This window comes from Gopherus flavomarginatus, chromosome 2 (genome assembly GCF_025201925.1).
Source record: "Gopherus flavomarginatus isolate rGopFla2 chromosome 2, rGopFla2.mat.asm, whole genome shotgun sequence".
NCBI lineage: Eukaryota > Metazoa > Chordata > Testudines > Testudinidae > Gopherus > Gopherus flavomarginatus.
Window position 1 is genome coordinate 41,677,966 of NC_066618.1, and position 18,735 is coordinate 41,696,700.

Below are 18,735 nucleotides of genomic sequence, written 5' to 3' on the forward strand. Positions count from 1 at the left end.
TGGTTAGTTGTAACCAACCATTGAAACAACTTAGGTACCAGGTGGTGGATTCTTCTTCACTCTGATCTCATCCTGTGACTCTAGGCCTCAGCATGGGCCTGTAGAACCTACTCTTTAGTCTGGCCCTGGCTAGGTGGTGAAAGTGGGGGTCAAAACCAGATGTATATTGGGAAGCTACCTTCAATGTTAACTGTGTTAATATTGATCGGATTATGTTACCTGGCCCTTCATAGCAACACAGTCTTCTTGCCTGTTGTTTGTTCTGGTTGGTTCTCCACGATGCCATTTGGTGTATGTCACAGGAGTCCCATCACTCCATTCAAAAAACATTTGAACCTTAAAGTCATTCAGTCCAATCCACAGCTCATCTGTTGGCTCTAAAACATAAAAATAGTTATTGTGATAACAATCCATCTATAGGATAAAGTTTCACGTTGATTTTGGAATGAGGAAGTTGTGTTCAAGAATTTTAAGATGTAGCACAAAGAAGTGAATTCTTGCTGCTTTATCAAAAACCTTGGTTGCGCCTCTTAACAGCAACAGTTAGACAAATAACTGGGGGTCTTATCTGTTACAATAGCATAGTTCTAGTCCAGGGGTAGGCAACCTATGGCACGTGTGCCAAAGGTGGCATGCAAACTGATTTTCAGTGGCACTTACATTGCCCTTGGTCCTGGCCACCAGTCCGGGGTGCTCTGTATTTTAATTTAATTTTAAATGAAGCTTCTTAAATATTTTAAAAACCTTATTTACTTTACACACAACAATAGTTTAGTTATATATTATAGACTTATAGAAAGAGACCTTCTAAAAACATTAAAATGTATTACTGGCACACAAAACCTTAAATTAGAGTAAATAAATGAAGATTAGGCACAGCACTTCTGAAAGATGCCAACCCGTTTTAGACTTTGTCCAAAACACATTGCCAGTATATTTAGAATAAAATAATGCAAACAAAACTTTACTCTAACTCTTCAAAAATCATACTTCCTGTTCTCACACACTGTACCCACCTACCAAGAAAATAAAAAGTTACTCATACTTTTAACAAACACTTTAAGCAGGGCTGCGTGACATTCTTTTGCCAATACTTTTTGTTGGTGAAAAAAATGGAGATTTAGTGACCAATGTTTTTTGTGAATTTGTGTCAAATTTCACTGAATTGCTCGTTTAAGGCAAAAAATTAAAAAAACAACCCAACTCATTTATTTTTGACATTTTCAAAATAAAATGTTTTACTTTGATTTGAAAGACTTCATTTAAAAAAATTCTCTTTAATTTTAGAAATTCAAAAATAGATTAAAATTGAAATGAAACATTTTTCTGAAATGAAATGTTTCATTCAGTCCAAAATCATTTTTCTTAAACTTGTTGATTCTCTGAAAATTAAAAAAAAATTAAAAAAAAATCAGTCCAATTCCAAACTAATTTTTTTCTTCTGAATTTTCAGAATTGCCAATGATCAAAAAATCTGCTATTCACCCTACTCTACCTTTAAAACTTTTTAGCCAAATGTATGTACCCTACTCACCTTATGCCACATTTCTTCAAAGACAAACAAACAAGACAAATGGGTAAAAATAAATATCTCACATTCCTATTCACAGTAGAATCCACACTTTCATAATAGGTAGGTAAATAATAGATTTTTCAGTTCACTTGTAATTCTGAAAAATTGAGGAAAAAATCATTTCAGGTAAAAAAAATTTTTTCAGCAAATCAGAAAGTCAAAAGAATTTTGTTTCAGTTCAGATTAAATGTTTTGTTCACCTTGAAAGGAAATTTCAATTATAATTTTGAGCTTTTTTTAAAAAAAAATATATTGTTCCATATTGTACAACTGTACTTTATTTTTCATCATTTATCAAATAAAATCTATCCCCTCCATTCAAGTGACCTCTGATCTATGTTCTTTGGCTACAGACATTTTAGTCTAAACAATATAAACCATCCAAGTGGAACATTATAAATATGAACACAGGCAAATTACTGCCCTGTGAAATTACTCACTGAACCCAATCTGAGACACTATAAAGTTGTGCTCTTCAACGTTGCGGATACTGGCCAGATCACCATCCTCCTTTCTACAAGAAGTCAAGGCTTCTTTCCATATTTTGGGCTCCCTGTGAATCATGTAACAGTGACCTGCATATGACATCCATCCATCTGGACATTTAATAGGACCCAAATCATCTAAAATTAAACAATGTATCAGCATAGTTAAAAAAACAAAGTAAATAAAACTGGCTGTATTTGCTTTCATTCTGTATAAAAGTCTGAAGGGCAGGTCTAATACTTCACGCAGAATCTGCTATAGAAAATATCAGTATAGTCAAATGAGATATTAAAAATATGAACATTTTAAAGCACTTGAAAAGGAGGACATTTTACAATTTGTAAGATGTACACATTTGAATATAGGTATTATTTTCAATGTCAGATGTAAGATTTTCATATATTACAGCTAAGTATTGTGTAGGTATTGACATCTTTTTCTATATTATTTCATAACTGATTCTCAGTTTTCTGAACATCAGAAACTGTAATCTAATGCTGAATGCCTTTGAATTGAGTTTTTTAAATAGATGCTTTCACTAAGAAATATCAGACCATATATAGGACTAGCTGAACTTCCCAGATATGGATATAAGAAAAAATTACAAGGGAAAAACCTGTTCCCTTAAAATAACTTGTGTGCCACCTCTGTGATGTGTCACTGTTTTCTCCCTTTGCTTTTTCATTTCTTACTTTCTTCCCTTTTATGAAAAAATGATTCACTTTGTTTCAACTGTCTTCTCCCCTTCTTGTGTTCTCTATTGTGAATAATTCAGCGGAGCATTTAATTGACAGAAATGCTGTGGAAAAGGTGGATTTAAAGTTCCTTTTCTCCTCCCCTATCTTTACTTACTACTGTGCCAGTGGGTTATAAGATCCAACCCACAATGTTTAAACATGGTAAAGGGCAGAGTGGTTGCAAAACCAAAACCAACAAAACCGAAGAGTGTATGTTAGGAAAAGAATTCCTGCCCTTTGAAAATAGTTCATAATCTCATATAGATACAAAGATAAAATGCATTTTATCTGCTCACCTTTGCAGCCTGGAATGCTACAGCACAGATCAACAAACTTTATATTTATTGACTGACTTACCTGAGGGGACAGTGAAAGAATCTAATCTGGTGGTTCCCCTTTTACAAATGTAGCCAAGTTTCCGATCACATTCCCAGTTTTCCCATTTAGCATTTCTTCCAGGATTTAAAGCTGCACAGATTTTTCCAGACTCTGGAGAGGGACTTCCTTTGGGGGGAAAAAAAAAAAAAGACACAAAAAGACAGACTCTCTCTGTATGTCAAGTACAATTCTGAGATATAAATATGACTGGGGAGCTCGTTCCTGGATGAATATTAACCAGGAAATTCTCATTTTTCCCCAGTTTCAATCCAAACTCAGATTTGCAGTCTTAGACATACTACATGTGGTATTCAAGTTTAAGGAACAGGAAAAACGTCTGAACTCGAGGTTCATTCAGTTCCATCATCCTTTTGACCTTAAAAATCCCATCATAATGGGATACAGAAAAACAAGAAACACTGAATTTATGGGAAAGGCAAATCTATTTTTATGATAACAAATATGGTTGGCACACACATACATTTCAGAATGTTTTATAACTGATATATTTTACAAGAGAAGCTGAAATAGATGCAGATACGACTGCTTAGAAGTATAGTTAATGAGCCAGATCCTGCCCTTACTTACATCCATGTAATCTCAGGACAGAATTTAACTCAATATTTACAGTACTGGAATATTGCAGTGTTCTATAGATTCTTGAGCAAGCTTTTGTTCACAGTAAAAATTACGCACGCGTAAACTGACCTCTCAGAGTAGAGTTATTGTGTTATAATTTGAAATACATGCACAGGTTACCCTGTCCCAAAACCACTGACCAAGATTTAGCAATTGTCTGTCACAGTGGTGGCATAATGTGTTCAGCAGGTGAGACTTGGGAAGTTTATGTGTGTGTGTTGTGTGTGTATGTAATACTGTGATAAAAGGTTATTTAATAGTGGACAAAGTAATAGAAATAACTGTCAAAAAATACAAAAACAAAACACAACAGGGAATTTACTCAGATCACAATGGAACTGGATTCCACCTATCTACAATAACATTAAATATATTAAGAGTATATATAATTAAAAATAATTATTTGGATACACATGCATAGTATAACTTTCTACCAAGGGTATTTAACCACATGTAACCATCTAAATAAAAACAAATAAATATCTATATCTATATCTCTGTATGCACAGACTATTATCTTATAGGTTACTTCATCAATCATCATCAGTTCAAAGTTCCCCTTCCCGCCAATCTCTCACTGAGGGCTGTCTAATGCCAAAGTTAGTCTTTGAGAATCATGCTTCCTTCGTTGGTGCCTGGAGCCGGCCCTGGCTAAAGCACACAACCCAAGATTTAAGAATCCGAAGTGCCTTCCAAAATCTGAGAGGGACGATGTGTGGAGCATGCTTTCAGAAGTCTTAAAAGAGCAACACTCTGATGCAGAAACTACAGAACCTGAACCTTCAAAAAAGGAAATCAGCTTTCTGCTGGTGGCATCTGACTCAGATGATGAAAATGAACATGATTCACTGTACGCTGCTTTGGATCGTTATTGAGCAGAACCTGCCATCAGCATGGACACGTGTCCTCTGGAATGGTTGTTGAAGCTTCAAAGGACATGAATCTTTAGTGCATCTGGCATGTAAATATCTTGTGATACCAGCTAAAACAGTGTCATGCAAATGCCTGTTCTCATTTTGTGAGGTGACACTGTAAACAAGAAGCAGGCAGCATTATCATCTTCTGCAAATGTAAACAGACTTGTTAGTCTGAGCAACTGGCTGAACAAGAAGTAGGACTGAGTGGAGTTGTAGGCTCTAAAGTTTTACACTGTTTTGTTTTTGAAGGCAGGTTTTTTGTTTTTTACATAATTCTACATTTGTAAGTTCAACTTTCATGATAAAGAAATTGTACTACAGTCCTTGTATTAGGTGAATTGAAAAATACTATTTCCTCTCTTTTTTACAGTGCAAATATTTGTAATAAAATAAAGTGAGCACTGTACATTTTGTATTTTGTGTTGTAATTGAAATCAATATATTTGAAAATATGGAAAACATCCAAAAATATTTAAATAAACGGTATTGTATTATTGTTTAATCATGCAATTAATCATGAGTAATGTTTTTTAATTGCTTGGCAGCCCTTGCTGAGATCCATTGTGGTCATATGAAAACAGAATTCTGGTTTTAAATATTCAACAGATTTATACCTACCTGGTGCCCAGTTCAAGTATCTGAAAGGACTACCACCAATCCATCGCCATCCACTCTTTAAATCCAGCCTGTTAAGCCCAGTCCAGAGAGCAGAACCCATACTTTCAGTTAACCCTAAACAAGAAATTGCATGACATGCTGCACTATTATATTTTCGGAGAAGATCAGTCAGTAAAATTATATTTTGTAGATTATTCATGTATGTGCATTTCAGACAGGCTAAGAAGAAGTTAATTAACGTTTCATGCTGAAATTTTGACAAGAAGCTGCATTTCTTAAATCAGTATGAAAAATAATGGCAGCAATTGCAAAGTGAGCATGAGCAAGATTCCACAGAGTAAACTCAGCCTTGAAGCTATACGTAAAACACATTAACAAATGGTCAATTTCATTATTATCCTGCTCCGAACCACAGGTTAAAAACTGTTCTTCTGTTCACTGACGATTCCTAAAGTAGCCTAAAATACCACATTTGTTGACATTATTGGACCCATCAGCACATACATCCATTCATACGAAGCTAACAACCTTTATATAAACTCTTGGAAGTAGCATTAAACATTAAAAATGAAACAAGTTCCCTCCATCCTACCGTTTCCAAAAGACTATCAGAGGAGGTAGCTATAATACTATGCCTTGTATTCTCAGAATGCAAGCCAGAGCTTTCTAGTGGTTTGTTACTTTACCTCTTAGATACATTTGCTCATGCAGCTGTGTGATGCTTAATAATTCTGCATTCTGTTGCTGGCAGCTTTTTCTTGCTTGGTGCCATGTTAGAGCTGATTGGGAGTTTATCTGGTAGTGGAAACCTGTTGAAGAATCTGTCTTCCAAAATCTGATGGTGTCTTTATCTGCAGAGAAATGAAAGATACAGTCTGATTACTAGTAATGATGACTAACCAGGTAAAATTGGTTATGGAGTCAGTCTGATATTTTTGCAAAACGTCATTGTGCCAGTTCCACAGGAAATCCGGGAACAATTCAAGAAGGCCAAGGAGACAAGATAATAATGTTAGCACACCAGAAATTGTGTGAAACTGGCTATTATTGCCACTTGTGGAATGGGGGACACTTGGTTAGTAGGGTTTACTTCACACTGGACGGAAGGTGCCATATTTGCATGGAATATTTTCAACGGAATCTGCTGAGTACAAATCTATGCAAAGGTCTGTAGGACTCAATTCTTCCCTTGATGGAGTTATGCACACAGCCACCACAGAGAGCAATGAAAGCTGGGTTAGCAGCCCCAAGAACTGAACTAAGCCTTAAATAGTTTCTAGATTAATACACTTCATGGGGTTAAAGAACATCTGGTACACTTCCGCCTGTAGTAGACTGACCATTATAATGTCACTGAGGCATAGATTTACTACTCTTTTGGATTCTTTTGCTTTTTTGGGTTGTTGTAAATCTGAGTGTTCATAAAATACAAAAGAAGAAATAACTCAGATATTGAATTGTAAACAAAGCCAATCCAAAGAAGAGTTGAAAGAAGGGCTTGATAGAGTTGGCTGTGAATAACAAACTTTGGAAACAGTTTGCTCAAATGCAGATGGAGGGGATTCCTTTATACTGGATGTTTGTAGCCCCTCTCTAGGGACTTGAAGAAGCATGTCTTAATCAGGGATCTGAATCATGATGGAAAAGCATTTTGAATCCACAGGACAGGAAGTGAAGTTTAAGGATCATAGGCATCATGGAAGAAGGCACAACAATGGAAGAGAATCTAGGGAAGAACTGAGAGACAGTGAGAGCTGAGATGTAAGGAGGCAGATGAGAAAGTGAGGAGAAGAAACCTGTTGTTCATGTTAAAGTCAAGGGTAAGTCAGTGAAGGGATCTGGAGAAGGACTGATGTTGGCAGAGCCATAACAGAGGAAGAATTTTAGCAGCAGCAATTTTGAGAGACTGAATGTGGGGAAGATGGTAGAGGAAGGAGAATGTTGCAGTGGTTCAGACAAGTTGGGACTAAAGAGTTTTCGTAGAGGGTTTTATTAAAAAAACATGTTAGAAAGCATAAAACTAGATTATTGCAACATGAGATTTTAACCTCTCTTGAGTAAGCAAAATCATAACTAAGCATCCTACATTAACTGTAACTCTGTTCTCATATGCATATCCATTATAACAGGGTCTCATTGCAGGATTATGCAATACTGAGCAATGCACACGCTATTAGTACAATATAGTAAGGTGTAAATGGAGTACATTCTATTATACTGCTTTTCAGCAAGATTTTAAGTAAGGGGAACTGCATGCTTTTTTATTTTCTATTCTTTTCTATTCACATATGCAACATTTTGTATTACTGCCTTGTAAAGAAGAACGGGATGTGGGAATGAGTCATATACTGCAGTTTTATCTGTTAGACTGTTCGACATTAACAAGACAGTGACATTTTGCTAGCATTGGTTTGTTAAATACTGTGCTGTAAGCAAACAATATATTAATGCAGAACTTACATTTTAATGGGCAAAATCCATATAACTGGTCTGCATCAAAGTCTGCAGTTGTACCACACCAGAGCCAACCGTCTGTTCGGCCAGCATCTGTACACTCACTGTACCATTTGCTATTAAACTTGAAAGGGAATACGCAGGGTGCCCCATTTGCATTTCCTAGCAATGTAAAGATATCTAAGGAGACAAAATAATAAAAACACACCAGTGATAATATATTAATGTAGGCAGGGTCTACTGTATATAGAACATGCTGGAGAATGCCTTCCAAACAGCATCACATTCCAGGTCATCTTTCCCAAATTTTCTTTCTTCCTTCTATTGAAAAATTCAGTTCAGCAAGTTCTGAGACTCAATTAGCCTAATCATTTTATAAAACAGTATTAGCCTTGACATGAAAACTTTTCTAACTTAACATTTACAAATTACATTTCTACTACAAATTGTGTTTCTACAGAAAGTCAGTAAAACTCTAGAGAATGTGTTTACCTTTTTATGAGGTATACAAAGAAATTACTTGTCTATCTTTATACAATTACTCTTTTTCTCATGTGTATGTGTGTGTATGTGTGTATATATATTGTGACAGACCCAGGCCAGTGGGGTGCAGGAGTCTGGTAGAGGGCAAATATACTGGTCACTGTGTGAGTAGTTTTCTGTTCCCTGAGTGACCAAAGCATGGTCTGCACTGGAGTAATCAGGAACTTGCTAGAACCAATTAAGGCAGATAGGCTGATTAGAACACCTGCAGCCAATCAAGGCAGGCTAATTAGGGCACCTGGGTTTTAAAAGGAGCTCTCCCCAGTCAGATGGAGGAGCCAGAGGAGAGGAAGTGCGCATGAGGAGCTGGGAGCAAGAGACACAAGGAGCTGAGACTGAGAGGGTGTGCTGCTGGAGGACTAAGGAGTACAAGCGTTATCAGACACCAGGAGGAAGGTCCTGTGGTGAGGATAAAGAAGGTGTTTGGAGGAGGCCTTGGGGAAGCAGCTATCACACAGGGAGGTGTAGCTATCACACAGCTGTTACAAGAGGCACTATAGACAGCTGCAAATCCATAGGGCCCTGGGCTGGAACCCGGAGTAGAGGGCAGGCCTGGGTTCCCCCCAAACCTCCCAACTCCTGATCAGACACAAGAGAAGTTGATCCAGACTGTGGGGGAGAGCACTGAGGTGAGCAAATCTGCCAATAAGTGCAGGACCCACTAAGGTAGAGGAGGAACTTTGTCACTATATATATATATATATATATATATATATATATATATATATATATATATATATATTTGTGACAAAATAGTCTATGTTGGTGTGGTGGGTCCCACACTTTTCTTGGATGGGAGCAGGGGAGCCTAGGACACCACCACTTGCCCCTTGTCTTGGGACACCAAGAGCCCTGCTAGTGGCCCAGGAAGGTAATAGAGGAGGGAAGCGGGGAAGGGGTCTGGGTTTGCTCCTCACTCTGAATCCCAGCCCCTCTCAACCCCTATACATTTCCTCTCCTCTTCCCCCTGGATCCTTGACAGTAGGGGTGGGAGTCTCCCTGCTCTGCTGGGACAGGGTCTCACTTCCTCTGGTTCTCTGGTCTTTCAATTCTCAGCAACACACCTCCAAACTCCAGTTCTCTCTCCTTCCTCACTTCACCCTGTCTGCTTGAAGCAGGGTCTTTTTTATTAGGTTCCTGAAAGGGCTTTAACTGGCTACAGGTGCACCAATTAACATGTAGTGACCTTCCCTAATCAACAGGAAACCATGCCTTAATTAGCCAAGGGCTTATATATTGCCCCTAACACACTCCCACTGCTCCTTGGCCCTGTTGTATCACTATATATATAATCTTAGAGCTGTCCATTAATTGCAGTTATCTCACATGATTAACTCAAAGATTAATCACAGTTTTAATTGCACTGTTAAACAATAGACCAATTGAAATTTATTAAATATTTTTGTTTTTCTACATTTTCAAATATATTGATTTCAGTTATAACACAGAATACAAAGTGTACAGTGCTCACTTTATATTATTTTTATCATTTTTATAGTACAACTATTTGTAATAAACAAAAGAAATAGTATTTTTCAATTCACCTCATACAAGTACCATAGTCAATCTCTATCGTGAAAGTGCAATTTACAACTTTAGATTTTTTTGATACATAACTGCACTCAGAAAAATAAAACAATGTAAAACTTTAGAGCCTACAAGTCCCCTCAGTCCTACTTCTTGTTCAGCCAATTGCTAAGAGAACCAAGTTTATTTACATTTACTGGAGATAATGCTGCCCGCTTCTTATTTACAACTGTGCAAGTCATGGGAGGGACCCAGAGGGTGGTACCAGTTAAAGGGGGAGTGAGGGTACATGACCTCCCCGTGGCCGCGAAATGACTCCTCTCTGCCTCCAGCCTGGGAGCCCCATGCTCTCCCTGTCTCCTTCCCATCCCACATTACCTGTGTCCTCCTGCTGTGCCAGGAACCACAGCATCAAAAGAAGCAGAACATAGGGCCGCACGCTAGCAGCTCCTCCAGCATGGCTGTACCAGTACCACCCTCAGCCCCAGCCTGAGTGCTGTCCTCTGGTGGGGCTGTACAGACCACAGACAGGAGAAGCAGCTACATGAAAGGGCTGGTGTCAGTACAGCCACACCGGCGGAACTGCCGGTGTGGGGTCGCCTGGCAGTGGCAACTCCACATTCTGCTCCTTTCAACAATGAGGTTCCCTACTGAATGTGCCCCCCAAGTGTCTGGGGGGCATGTGACCCTTCTTGCCCCTTCCAGGCCACCATTCCAGAAGACAAGCTTCAATGCTGCTGATGCTCATTAAAAAAATGTGTTAATTAAATTTGTGACTGAGCTCCTTTGAGGAGAATTGTACCTCTCTTGCTCTAGGTTTTACCCACATTCTGCCATATATTTCAAGTTATAGCAGTCTCTGATGATGACTCAGCATGCTGGTTGTTTTAAGAAGATTTTCACTGCAGATGTGACAAAATGCAAAGAAGATAGCTACAGCACTCGATCCAAAGTTTAAGAATCTGAAGTACCTTCCAAAATCTGAGAGGCAGAGGGTGTGGAGCATGCTTTAGAAGTCTTAAAAGAGCAACACTCTAATGTGGAAACTACAGAACCTGAACTACCAAATAATAAATAAATAAATACATAAAAATCAACCTTCTGCTGGTGGCATGTGATTCAGATGATGAAAATGAACATGCATTGGTCTGCACTTTTTTTTGGACTGTTATCAAACAGAATCCATCATCAGAATGGAGGCATGTCCTCTGGAATGGTGGTTGAAGCATGAATGGACATATGAATCTTTAGCACATCTGGCATGTAAATATCTTGCTACAACAGTGTCATGTGAATGCCTGTTCTCACTTTCAGATGACATTGTTAATAAGAAGAGGGCAGCATTATCTCCTATAAATGTAAACAAACTTCTTTGTCTGAGAGATTGGCTGAACAAGAAGTAGGACTGAGTGAACTTGTAAGCTCTAAAGTTTTACATTTTATTTTTGAATGCACTTATTTTTGTACATAATTTTACCTGTATAAGATCAACTTTCATGATAAAGAGATTGCACTACAATATTTGTATTAAGTGAATTGAAAAATACTTTTATTTTTACAGTGCAAATATTTATAATAAAAATAAAGTGAGCACTGCATACTTTGTATTCTGTGTTGTAATTGAAATCAATATATTTGAAAACGTGGAAAACATACAAAAATATTTATATAAATAGTATTCTATTGTTTAGCAGCACGATTAATTATAACTAATTTTTAATCGCTTGACAGCCTATATATCTATATAAATCTGGAGAAATACATTTAAATTTGAATGAAATATAAATACTGACTTAAGGAAAAAAGTGAAGTCAGTGAAAATGACTAGTTTGTTTACATACCCTCTAAGCCTAAGTAATGGATATTCAATTTTCCAGCTAATCATCATTGAATAACCATGAACACTAAGCAAATACAGGGAAAGTATACAGCTCAATGGAAAAAGTAAAACTAAAATGAAAAATAACCTTATACAGAAGTAGAAAAGATTGGTGTATCCCAAACAAATATAATTAAAGCACTGGAAAGCATTTTTCCATAACAAAAAAGTTTATTATGAATGTTAAACTTTCTCAGTTATAGACCTGTAAGTCTTATATATGCACTTGGCCAATTGGTTAAAATTATAATTAAAAACAGAACAATGAAACACCTGGAAGATCATGATCTCATAATGTCTAACCAGCATGGTTTCTGCAAAGAAAAATCATGTTAATTAATCTCTTAGAATTCTTTGACCATGTCAATAAACTAGTGGATAAAAGAGAACTGGTTGACATAACTTATATAGATTTCCAAATAGCCTTTGACAAGAGGCTACTATAGAAGCTAACTAATCATGAGTTATTGGGCAAAATATAGTCATGGACCAAAAACTGGCTAGGAGGTAGAAAGCAAAAAGTAAGATTAAATAGACAATTTTTATCCTGGCAAAAATGTTAACAGGCCAGTGTCTCAAGGATGCATACTAGGTCCTGTACTGCCTACTATATTTGTTAATGATTTGTAAACGGTGTAGCAATGTAGCAAAATTTGCAGAGGGCACAAAGTTATTTAGCTTAGTCAGGACCAGAAAGAACTCTGAGAAACTTTGGAAACACCTAAGAAAGCTAGGTGTCTGAGCAGCTGTTGTAGCATGCCCTCATCTCTGGAGCTAACTTGTATCAAAACTGGCATCAACCTGCATACTCCCTGGCTGGCCAGTGTGGAGCTGCAGGGGTGTGTCCCTGACTCAGTTTCCTCTTGTGGGCTATCAGTAAGTTCAAAAAGGTTTTATGGAGTTAACAGTGTCCCTTCCAGGGTGGAGGGTGTCATTTATTTAGTCAAAGGCCAAAAGAACATTTAGGGAAGTCTTCATCCCTAGAGCCCTAGCTGGGGAGTGAGAGTTAATCTTTGTCTGTCTGCATCATTGAAATCCATCTTTCTTCTTCATCCAAGATCTTGATTTGTGATCCTCTTCTGGAGTCAGGCCTCCTGACATTACCTGAGGAATAGTTCCTTCTTGGGATACAGGGCCTCTGCAGAGGTCAAACCACTGCAGCTCTTCTCTGGAGTATATTCCCAGTGACCTGGATCTCCTGCCACTGTCTGGTAAGGTCCTTTTGCTGAAACTGGGCCTCCCAAGGCACTTGGCATTCACAGCTCTTCCATCTCAGAACCTGCTCCCTACAGGAGCACCTTTCCTTAGTTCATCTTTTCTGGTGGGCTCTCTAACCAGTTCCCCAAGAAGCTCCTTACCTCGGGAAAGCTTTTTCTGTTCTGCTGACCTTCCTGACTGGGCCCACTTAACCTTTTATTAGGCCCTGTATTCCTTAGCTATTTAACTGCAACCCAGCCATCTAGGCAATTAACTACTTACAGGTAGATCTGAGTTGTCTTGTTCTCAGGTAGGCTAGGTGCCTGACCCTCTCAGAAAGTCAGTTACCCTGTGACAGCACCCTGAAGGCAAATGAAATGCAATGTACATAAATGCACAAAGTTATCCATATTGGAGGCAAAAATTTGACTTGTACACCTCACAGGATTCTAAATTAACTGTATCAAAACAGGAAAGGGACCTGTGCATCTCTGTAGACAGCTCAGTGACAACCTTGGCTCACTGTGCAGCTGCAGTCAAAAAAGCAAACAAGATGCTAGGCTGCATAGGAATGAAATGGAGAATAAAAAGAATTGGGGATTGGTCCTGCTTTGAGCAGGGGGTTGGACTAGATGACCTCCTGAGGTCTCTTCTAATCCTGATATTCTATGAAGAATGTAATAACTTTATATAAACCAATGGTGCAGCCTCATCTGGAATACAGTTTGCAGTATTAGTCATCCCGTCAAAAAGGATATTGCAAAATTAGACAGAGTACAGAGAGGGGTAATAAGAATGATCAAGCGCCTGGAAAAATTATCTTATGAAGAGAGATTGAAATGATTGGGGTTGTTTTCTATAGAAAGGAGATGAAAAAGTACATAAAATAAAGACTGATATAAAGAAAGTAAATCAGGAACATCTGTTCGCCCTGTCTCAGACATGAGAACAAGGAGACATTCAATTAAATTAAAATGTGGGAAATTCACTGATAAAAGGAAATACTTCTTTACATAATGGGTAGAAAGACTGTAGAACTTACTGCCACAGGAAGCCACCGAGACCAAGGACTTAGCAAGATTCAAAAAGGAACTGGACGTTTACATAGGTTGCAAGAATATCTAGAAATTATAAATAAATACAAGCATTTTGGAAGAGATATTACATGTCATGCTTCATGGCTTTAGCCAGTCTCTAACTATTAGAGATCAGGATAAGACCTAGTGTATGGGGCAGATCACCATGCACCTGCCTGTTGCAGGGTTCTTATGCCTTCCTCTTAAGCATTTGTTGCTACTCACTGTCAGGGACACAGTACTGGACTATATGGACTTTAGGTGTGATCCAGTGTGGTAATTTCTATGCTCTCAACTCTGTTCAGATACTATGGTGAAGAATGCAATACTAAAACTAACACAGAGAGAGAAAACTCCCTCTTACAGCGAGTAGGTGTTGTGACTGAGAGGAGACTGCAAGATTGGACCCCAAATAAATAACTTTATAGTAACATGAGGCAAGGTCTCTCAACACTTGCTGCCCATTATTATCAAAAGAAAACTAGGAAGTGAGGGAGCTGTAGGGAGGCTGATTCACAAAAGCATCCCTAGCCAACAAAGCACTTAAGCACATACCTGACTTTTTAATCAAGTGTGTATGTCCCACTGAATTAATGGGAGTTAAACACCTGCTCAAGAACTTTCTGGAATAGGGATGTATTTAAACATTTGCTCAAGTGCTTTTCTGAATCAGGACTTTAGAGAGGAAATCATCTGAATTATGCTCCTGGTGAATGTATATAGTAACAACTATCACTAACTACAGCAGCTGAAAACCAAACTTCCAGATGCACGGACTTGTGAGGTAAATGAGAGAACTTGCTTTTTTCACTAATTTCATATTTTAAAGTCTGTTTTTAAGATGCATTTCTATTCCATACATGAACTGGTTTAAAATATAAATCTTTCAGTGTATTCTCTCCATCCAGATTCATAATCAGTGAGAGAAATCTGGGAGGAAAATTCCTTTGAGGCCACCAAACTTGATGAGAGCAGTGAACATAAGCCAGTGAGCAGAAAGTAATTTTTCATGCAGAGTAGCTGAATAAACTAACAATATGATGATGACGATGATATACACAATACTTACAGTGTAATTTCACATTTCTTTGTCAAAGAAGGCAGGTACAATCACTAAGATACCAGTGCAGCAAACCATATGCTTAAGTGTTTTGCTGGATCAGTGTCTAATTTCATCTACATGTTGTAGCAGTCATCATTCCCTATGTGTTGCATCTACAGTGTAATCACATAGTTGTCCTTGTGCCATTATTAACACTTAGCTGATAAAATTACCTCTCTCAAGTTAGCCACCAACTTGGAAGGTCAGTTCACTCAAGGCCCAGTTCTGTAATACACCCATATTCAAAACTTCATATTTAAAACTGAGTCAAGGATTGTGGGGTCAAATGTAGAAGAGTCCATATGCTCTAATAAATACACAAAGAAATTAGCAAAATAATAAAAGGATTAATTTTCAGACCTTTACCTTCATAGCCCCAGGAGCACAAATCATCTGTGGTTCCATAGATCTTCCATTTGCTCTTTACACTTGCTCCCTTGGATAGTATGATATTTTCTTCGTCTCGGTTGCCAGAATGAAAAAATAAATCTTCTCCTTCAAGCGAAAACAGGGCTTCATTTCTACATCCCCACTGTTGAAGTTCATTTGTCTTGTTGCAAGGATTCAGAGTGATTACAACCTGGTCTTTCTTTGACGGCACTCCCAAGCATAGCTTCAATGCCACACTCAGAAGCTGGTGATCAGAGACCCACCTGAATTTTTGTGACTCATTGTCTTGGTTGCAAATGGCAGTTCTGACTGAGCTAGAACTGTGAGCTTGTACACAGCGCTTGTGGTCTTCATTATATATTAAAAATATTCCACGATCTGTAAAACAACATGAGAAAACACATTTTTTTGGCAAGAGGGGTTTGTAAGCAGAAGAGTAGATTTTTTCCTAGTGAAAGAAGCATGATTTTTACCACTTAACTATAGGTTCTGTTAAACCTAAGCAGAAAAAAGTAATTTCTTCTAAAGTACTGATAACTGAGGAGAAACCATGTGTGACTCATGCACGCACAGAGAAGCAATCATTCACATACGCGCACAGATCAAATACATAAGACGTTTTTCCAAGAAGCCTTTCAAAGATGAACTCTGTGAGAATTCAAAATAACTTCAAGCAGATGATATCACTGGGCATAGTGTGTTAAAATTGCTTTGTATGTTTATTAACTAGACTAACGTCTGTGGTAATGTCTAAGACATTTACATTACATTTGTACATTTACATACATTTGTACAGCCTAAAACACACCATTGGTGATTTATATATTTTAAATATGATATATCATAAAAATCAACAACTATTTTAGAGATTAGGATTTTAAAGTTTGACAAATCCTAAGGCCAAATTTCATTGCACAGATTGTCCATTCATTGGTGTCATTATTGTAAACATAATAATAAATAATAACGCTGTGCAATTTGTTGCATTACTGGCAATCATTTATTTATATAATATCTAACCTCCTCTCTGTCATTTACTGTGTTATCCTGGTCTGATTTTACTTTTTTAATAATCTGAAAATCAACCAATTGCCTATTTCAGTTATTTTTTTGGAAAAGTTCCTACAGAGTATTTCTAATTTTCCATACTGAACCTTTCCACTTTCATTTTTCAGAAGCATCAATTTCTAGTCAAATCTTTCAGGCTGAACCCTGCGTTCCTTATACAGTCAAAACTCATTGTGTCAAATTATGTCACTACCCTGCTCCACAGAGTAGAACCAGCTGGCGTTGTGTGGACATAGAGCTCTGTTCATAACCTGAGGGGACAATGTCCTCTGCTCCAGGCACGGCAACACTGTATAATGTTCCAAACACATTTCCTTTATTGTAAATCCAATTTTGAGTCTTTGATTCTCCTCTTATGCATTCTAGTTCCAATCAGAAGTAACTCTACTGAAGCTAAAGGAATTACACTTGTGTAAATGAGAGGTGACTTCAGTCAGAACTTATCTCTCTCGCTATAGGAAACATTTGTGAGACATTTAAGGTTAAGCAAACAAGATGTTGTTTTTCACATCTCAGCTACACAGAGCTGCATCCCTATCCCATTTCTATAAGCCATTCAAATTAATAATTTCAGAAATAAAATATAAAGAATAAGCAGACAGCATCAGAGGGGGTTAAAGTGACCCAGGAAAAGCATGAGAAGAGAAGCACTTCCGTAGCCTTATTTACAACAGACCTAGGACCTGGACTTACCCAGCTGCTGAACAGTTTCCTGGCTAAGAGAGAGAAAAACCAGGAGTAGTGAGAGAGTCATTGCAAATATTTAATTGCTTTCTTCTGCTGTGTCAGTAGTTCCCATCACAAACTAAAAGTTTCTTATGAAATGAGCTGCATAGTAGGGCCTTCTTAGTTCTGAAGGCAGATGGATCAGGGGAAGTTTCTAAATAAGGAAATATCCTGTCACATGTGGCATTTTGAAACACCAGGAATTCACAGAGCAAACTTTGATTTTTTAAGTGAATCGCTTTCTACTGAGGCTAAAGTCTTCTTCCACAGAAATGCAAGCGATAAGGAAAGTGGTGTCAGTTCAGTGCAGATTTTCTGAGGACATGTTTGTGTGACAAATAAGTCAGGTGTTGGGTTGCCATAATAAGGGAGCAATACAGCTGATTGAAATGATATTTGCAAACAATTATTAGACTGAGCCATTTTTCCCTAGTAATAAAGTATGCATGAACAAATCACTTTTTTTTTTTTTTTTTTTTACAATTTGTTCATCAGTCAAAATTGTTCCATGAATCCTTTTTCCAAACACACATGGGCACTGGATTGTTTGTGAATGGCTCATCATGAATATTGGGCCTAATTTCCAGCTACTTTGTTCTTTTGCATGAAGCAGCAGAGGAAGAGGCGCAGCAAAGGTAACATTCCTTGGGTGAGATTGTGGATTGTGCCTCTAAGAGGCGCAGCACAAAATGCACAGCCCAGGGAGAGCGGGGCCCCTAAAGTGGCTTTAACCTTTTTTTATAATCTCAGTCCCAGGCTGCTCCGGGGCTGCTGGTGTAACTTTAAAAGCTGTGAGGGGCACATCTAAATTACAGCAGAGTTGAGGGCTGCACCATGAACCGCAGCTCCGCCCAGAATCTCCATAGCGCTGCATGCTGTGGCCTTGCACCTCAGACATGAATTGCACCCCCAGGTAATCCCCTGACATGCCCCCTACACCAGAGCTTGCAGGGGAGGGGGTCCTCACAGATCAGCTGTTTTTTGAAGTGTCTGCACCAGGTGAATCCTTCCCTTATAGAACTGGGGCATCTAGGCCCCTTTACATTACGTCAGCCCTTTTACCTGGCATCCAAGGGCTGGAGCAGGAATAAGGACCTCACCCCCTCTAGTCTAGGTGCAGAGCTCTGCAAGATCCTCCATTAGAGCAGCCTCAGTCTATTTGTAGACTCTGGGAAGAAGTGAGTTGCAGCAGTGTAGGCACTCCTGCTACAGTCAACGTATTTACAATGCAGAGGCCTGGGAAAAGTGGTGGTGAAAAACTTTTACATGAGCCTGTAGCCTCAGGAGGCATTTTACAGCAACTATACACTGCCACTCCACGTATTGTATGGTTATAGCATTTATGAGCTGCCTTAACTCCATGTGCCAATGTTGATAGGCTGCTAAACCACCAGAAAGCTTTTGTAAAAGTAAGTCACTTTGTGT

The 18,735-nt window shown here is 38.2% G+C and overlaps 1 protein-coding gene across 1 annotated transcript in view; it reads right to left on the bottom strand.

Moving 5' to 3' along the window:
* Window positions 1–17,338, bottom strand: part of LOC127044526 (macrophage mannose receptor 1-like) — a 58,262-nt gene extending 40,924 nt beyond the window's left edge. Inside the window, exons 1-8 of the mRNA XM_050939494.1 lie at window positions 17,278–17,338; window positions 15,493–15,894; window positions 7,809–7,982; window positions 6,035–6,199; window positions 5,349–5,462; window positions 3,154–3,300; window positions 2,014–2,196; window positions 220–377 (exon numbers count right to left, since the gene is read on the bottom strand). Of these exons, the coding sequence (XP_050795451.1) occupies window positions 220–377; window positions 2,014–2,196; window positions 3,154–3,300; window positions 5,349–5,462; window positions 6,035–6,199; window positions 7,809–7,982; window positions 15,493–15,894; window positions 17,278–17,338 (1,404 nt within the window). The remainder of the gene's footprint in view (window positions 1–219; window positions 378–2,013; window positions 2,197–3,153; window positions 3,301–5,348; window positions 5,463–6,034; window positions 6,200–7,808; window positions 7,983–15,492; window positions 15,895–17,277) is intronic.
* Window positions 17,339–18,735: the final 1,397 nt, after the last annotated feature.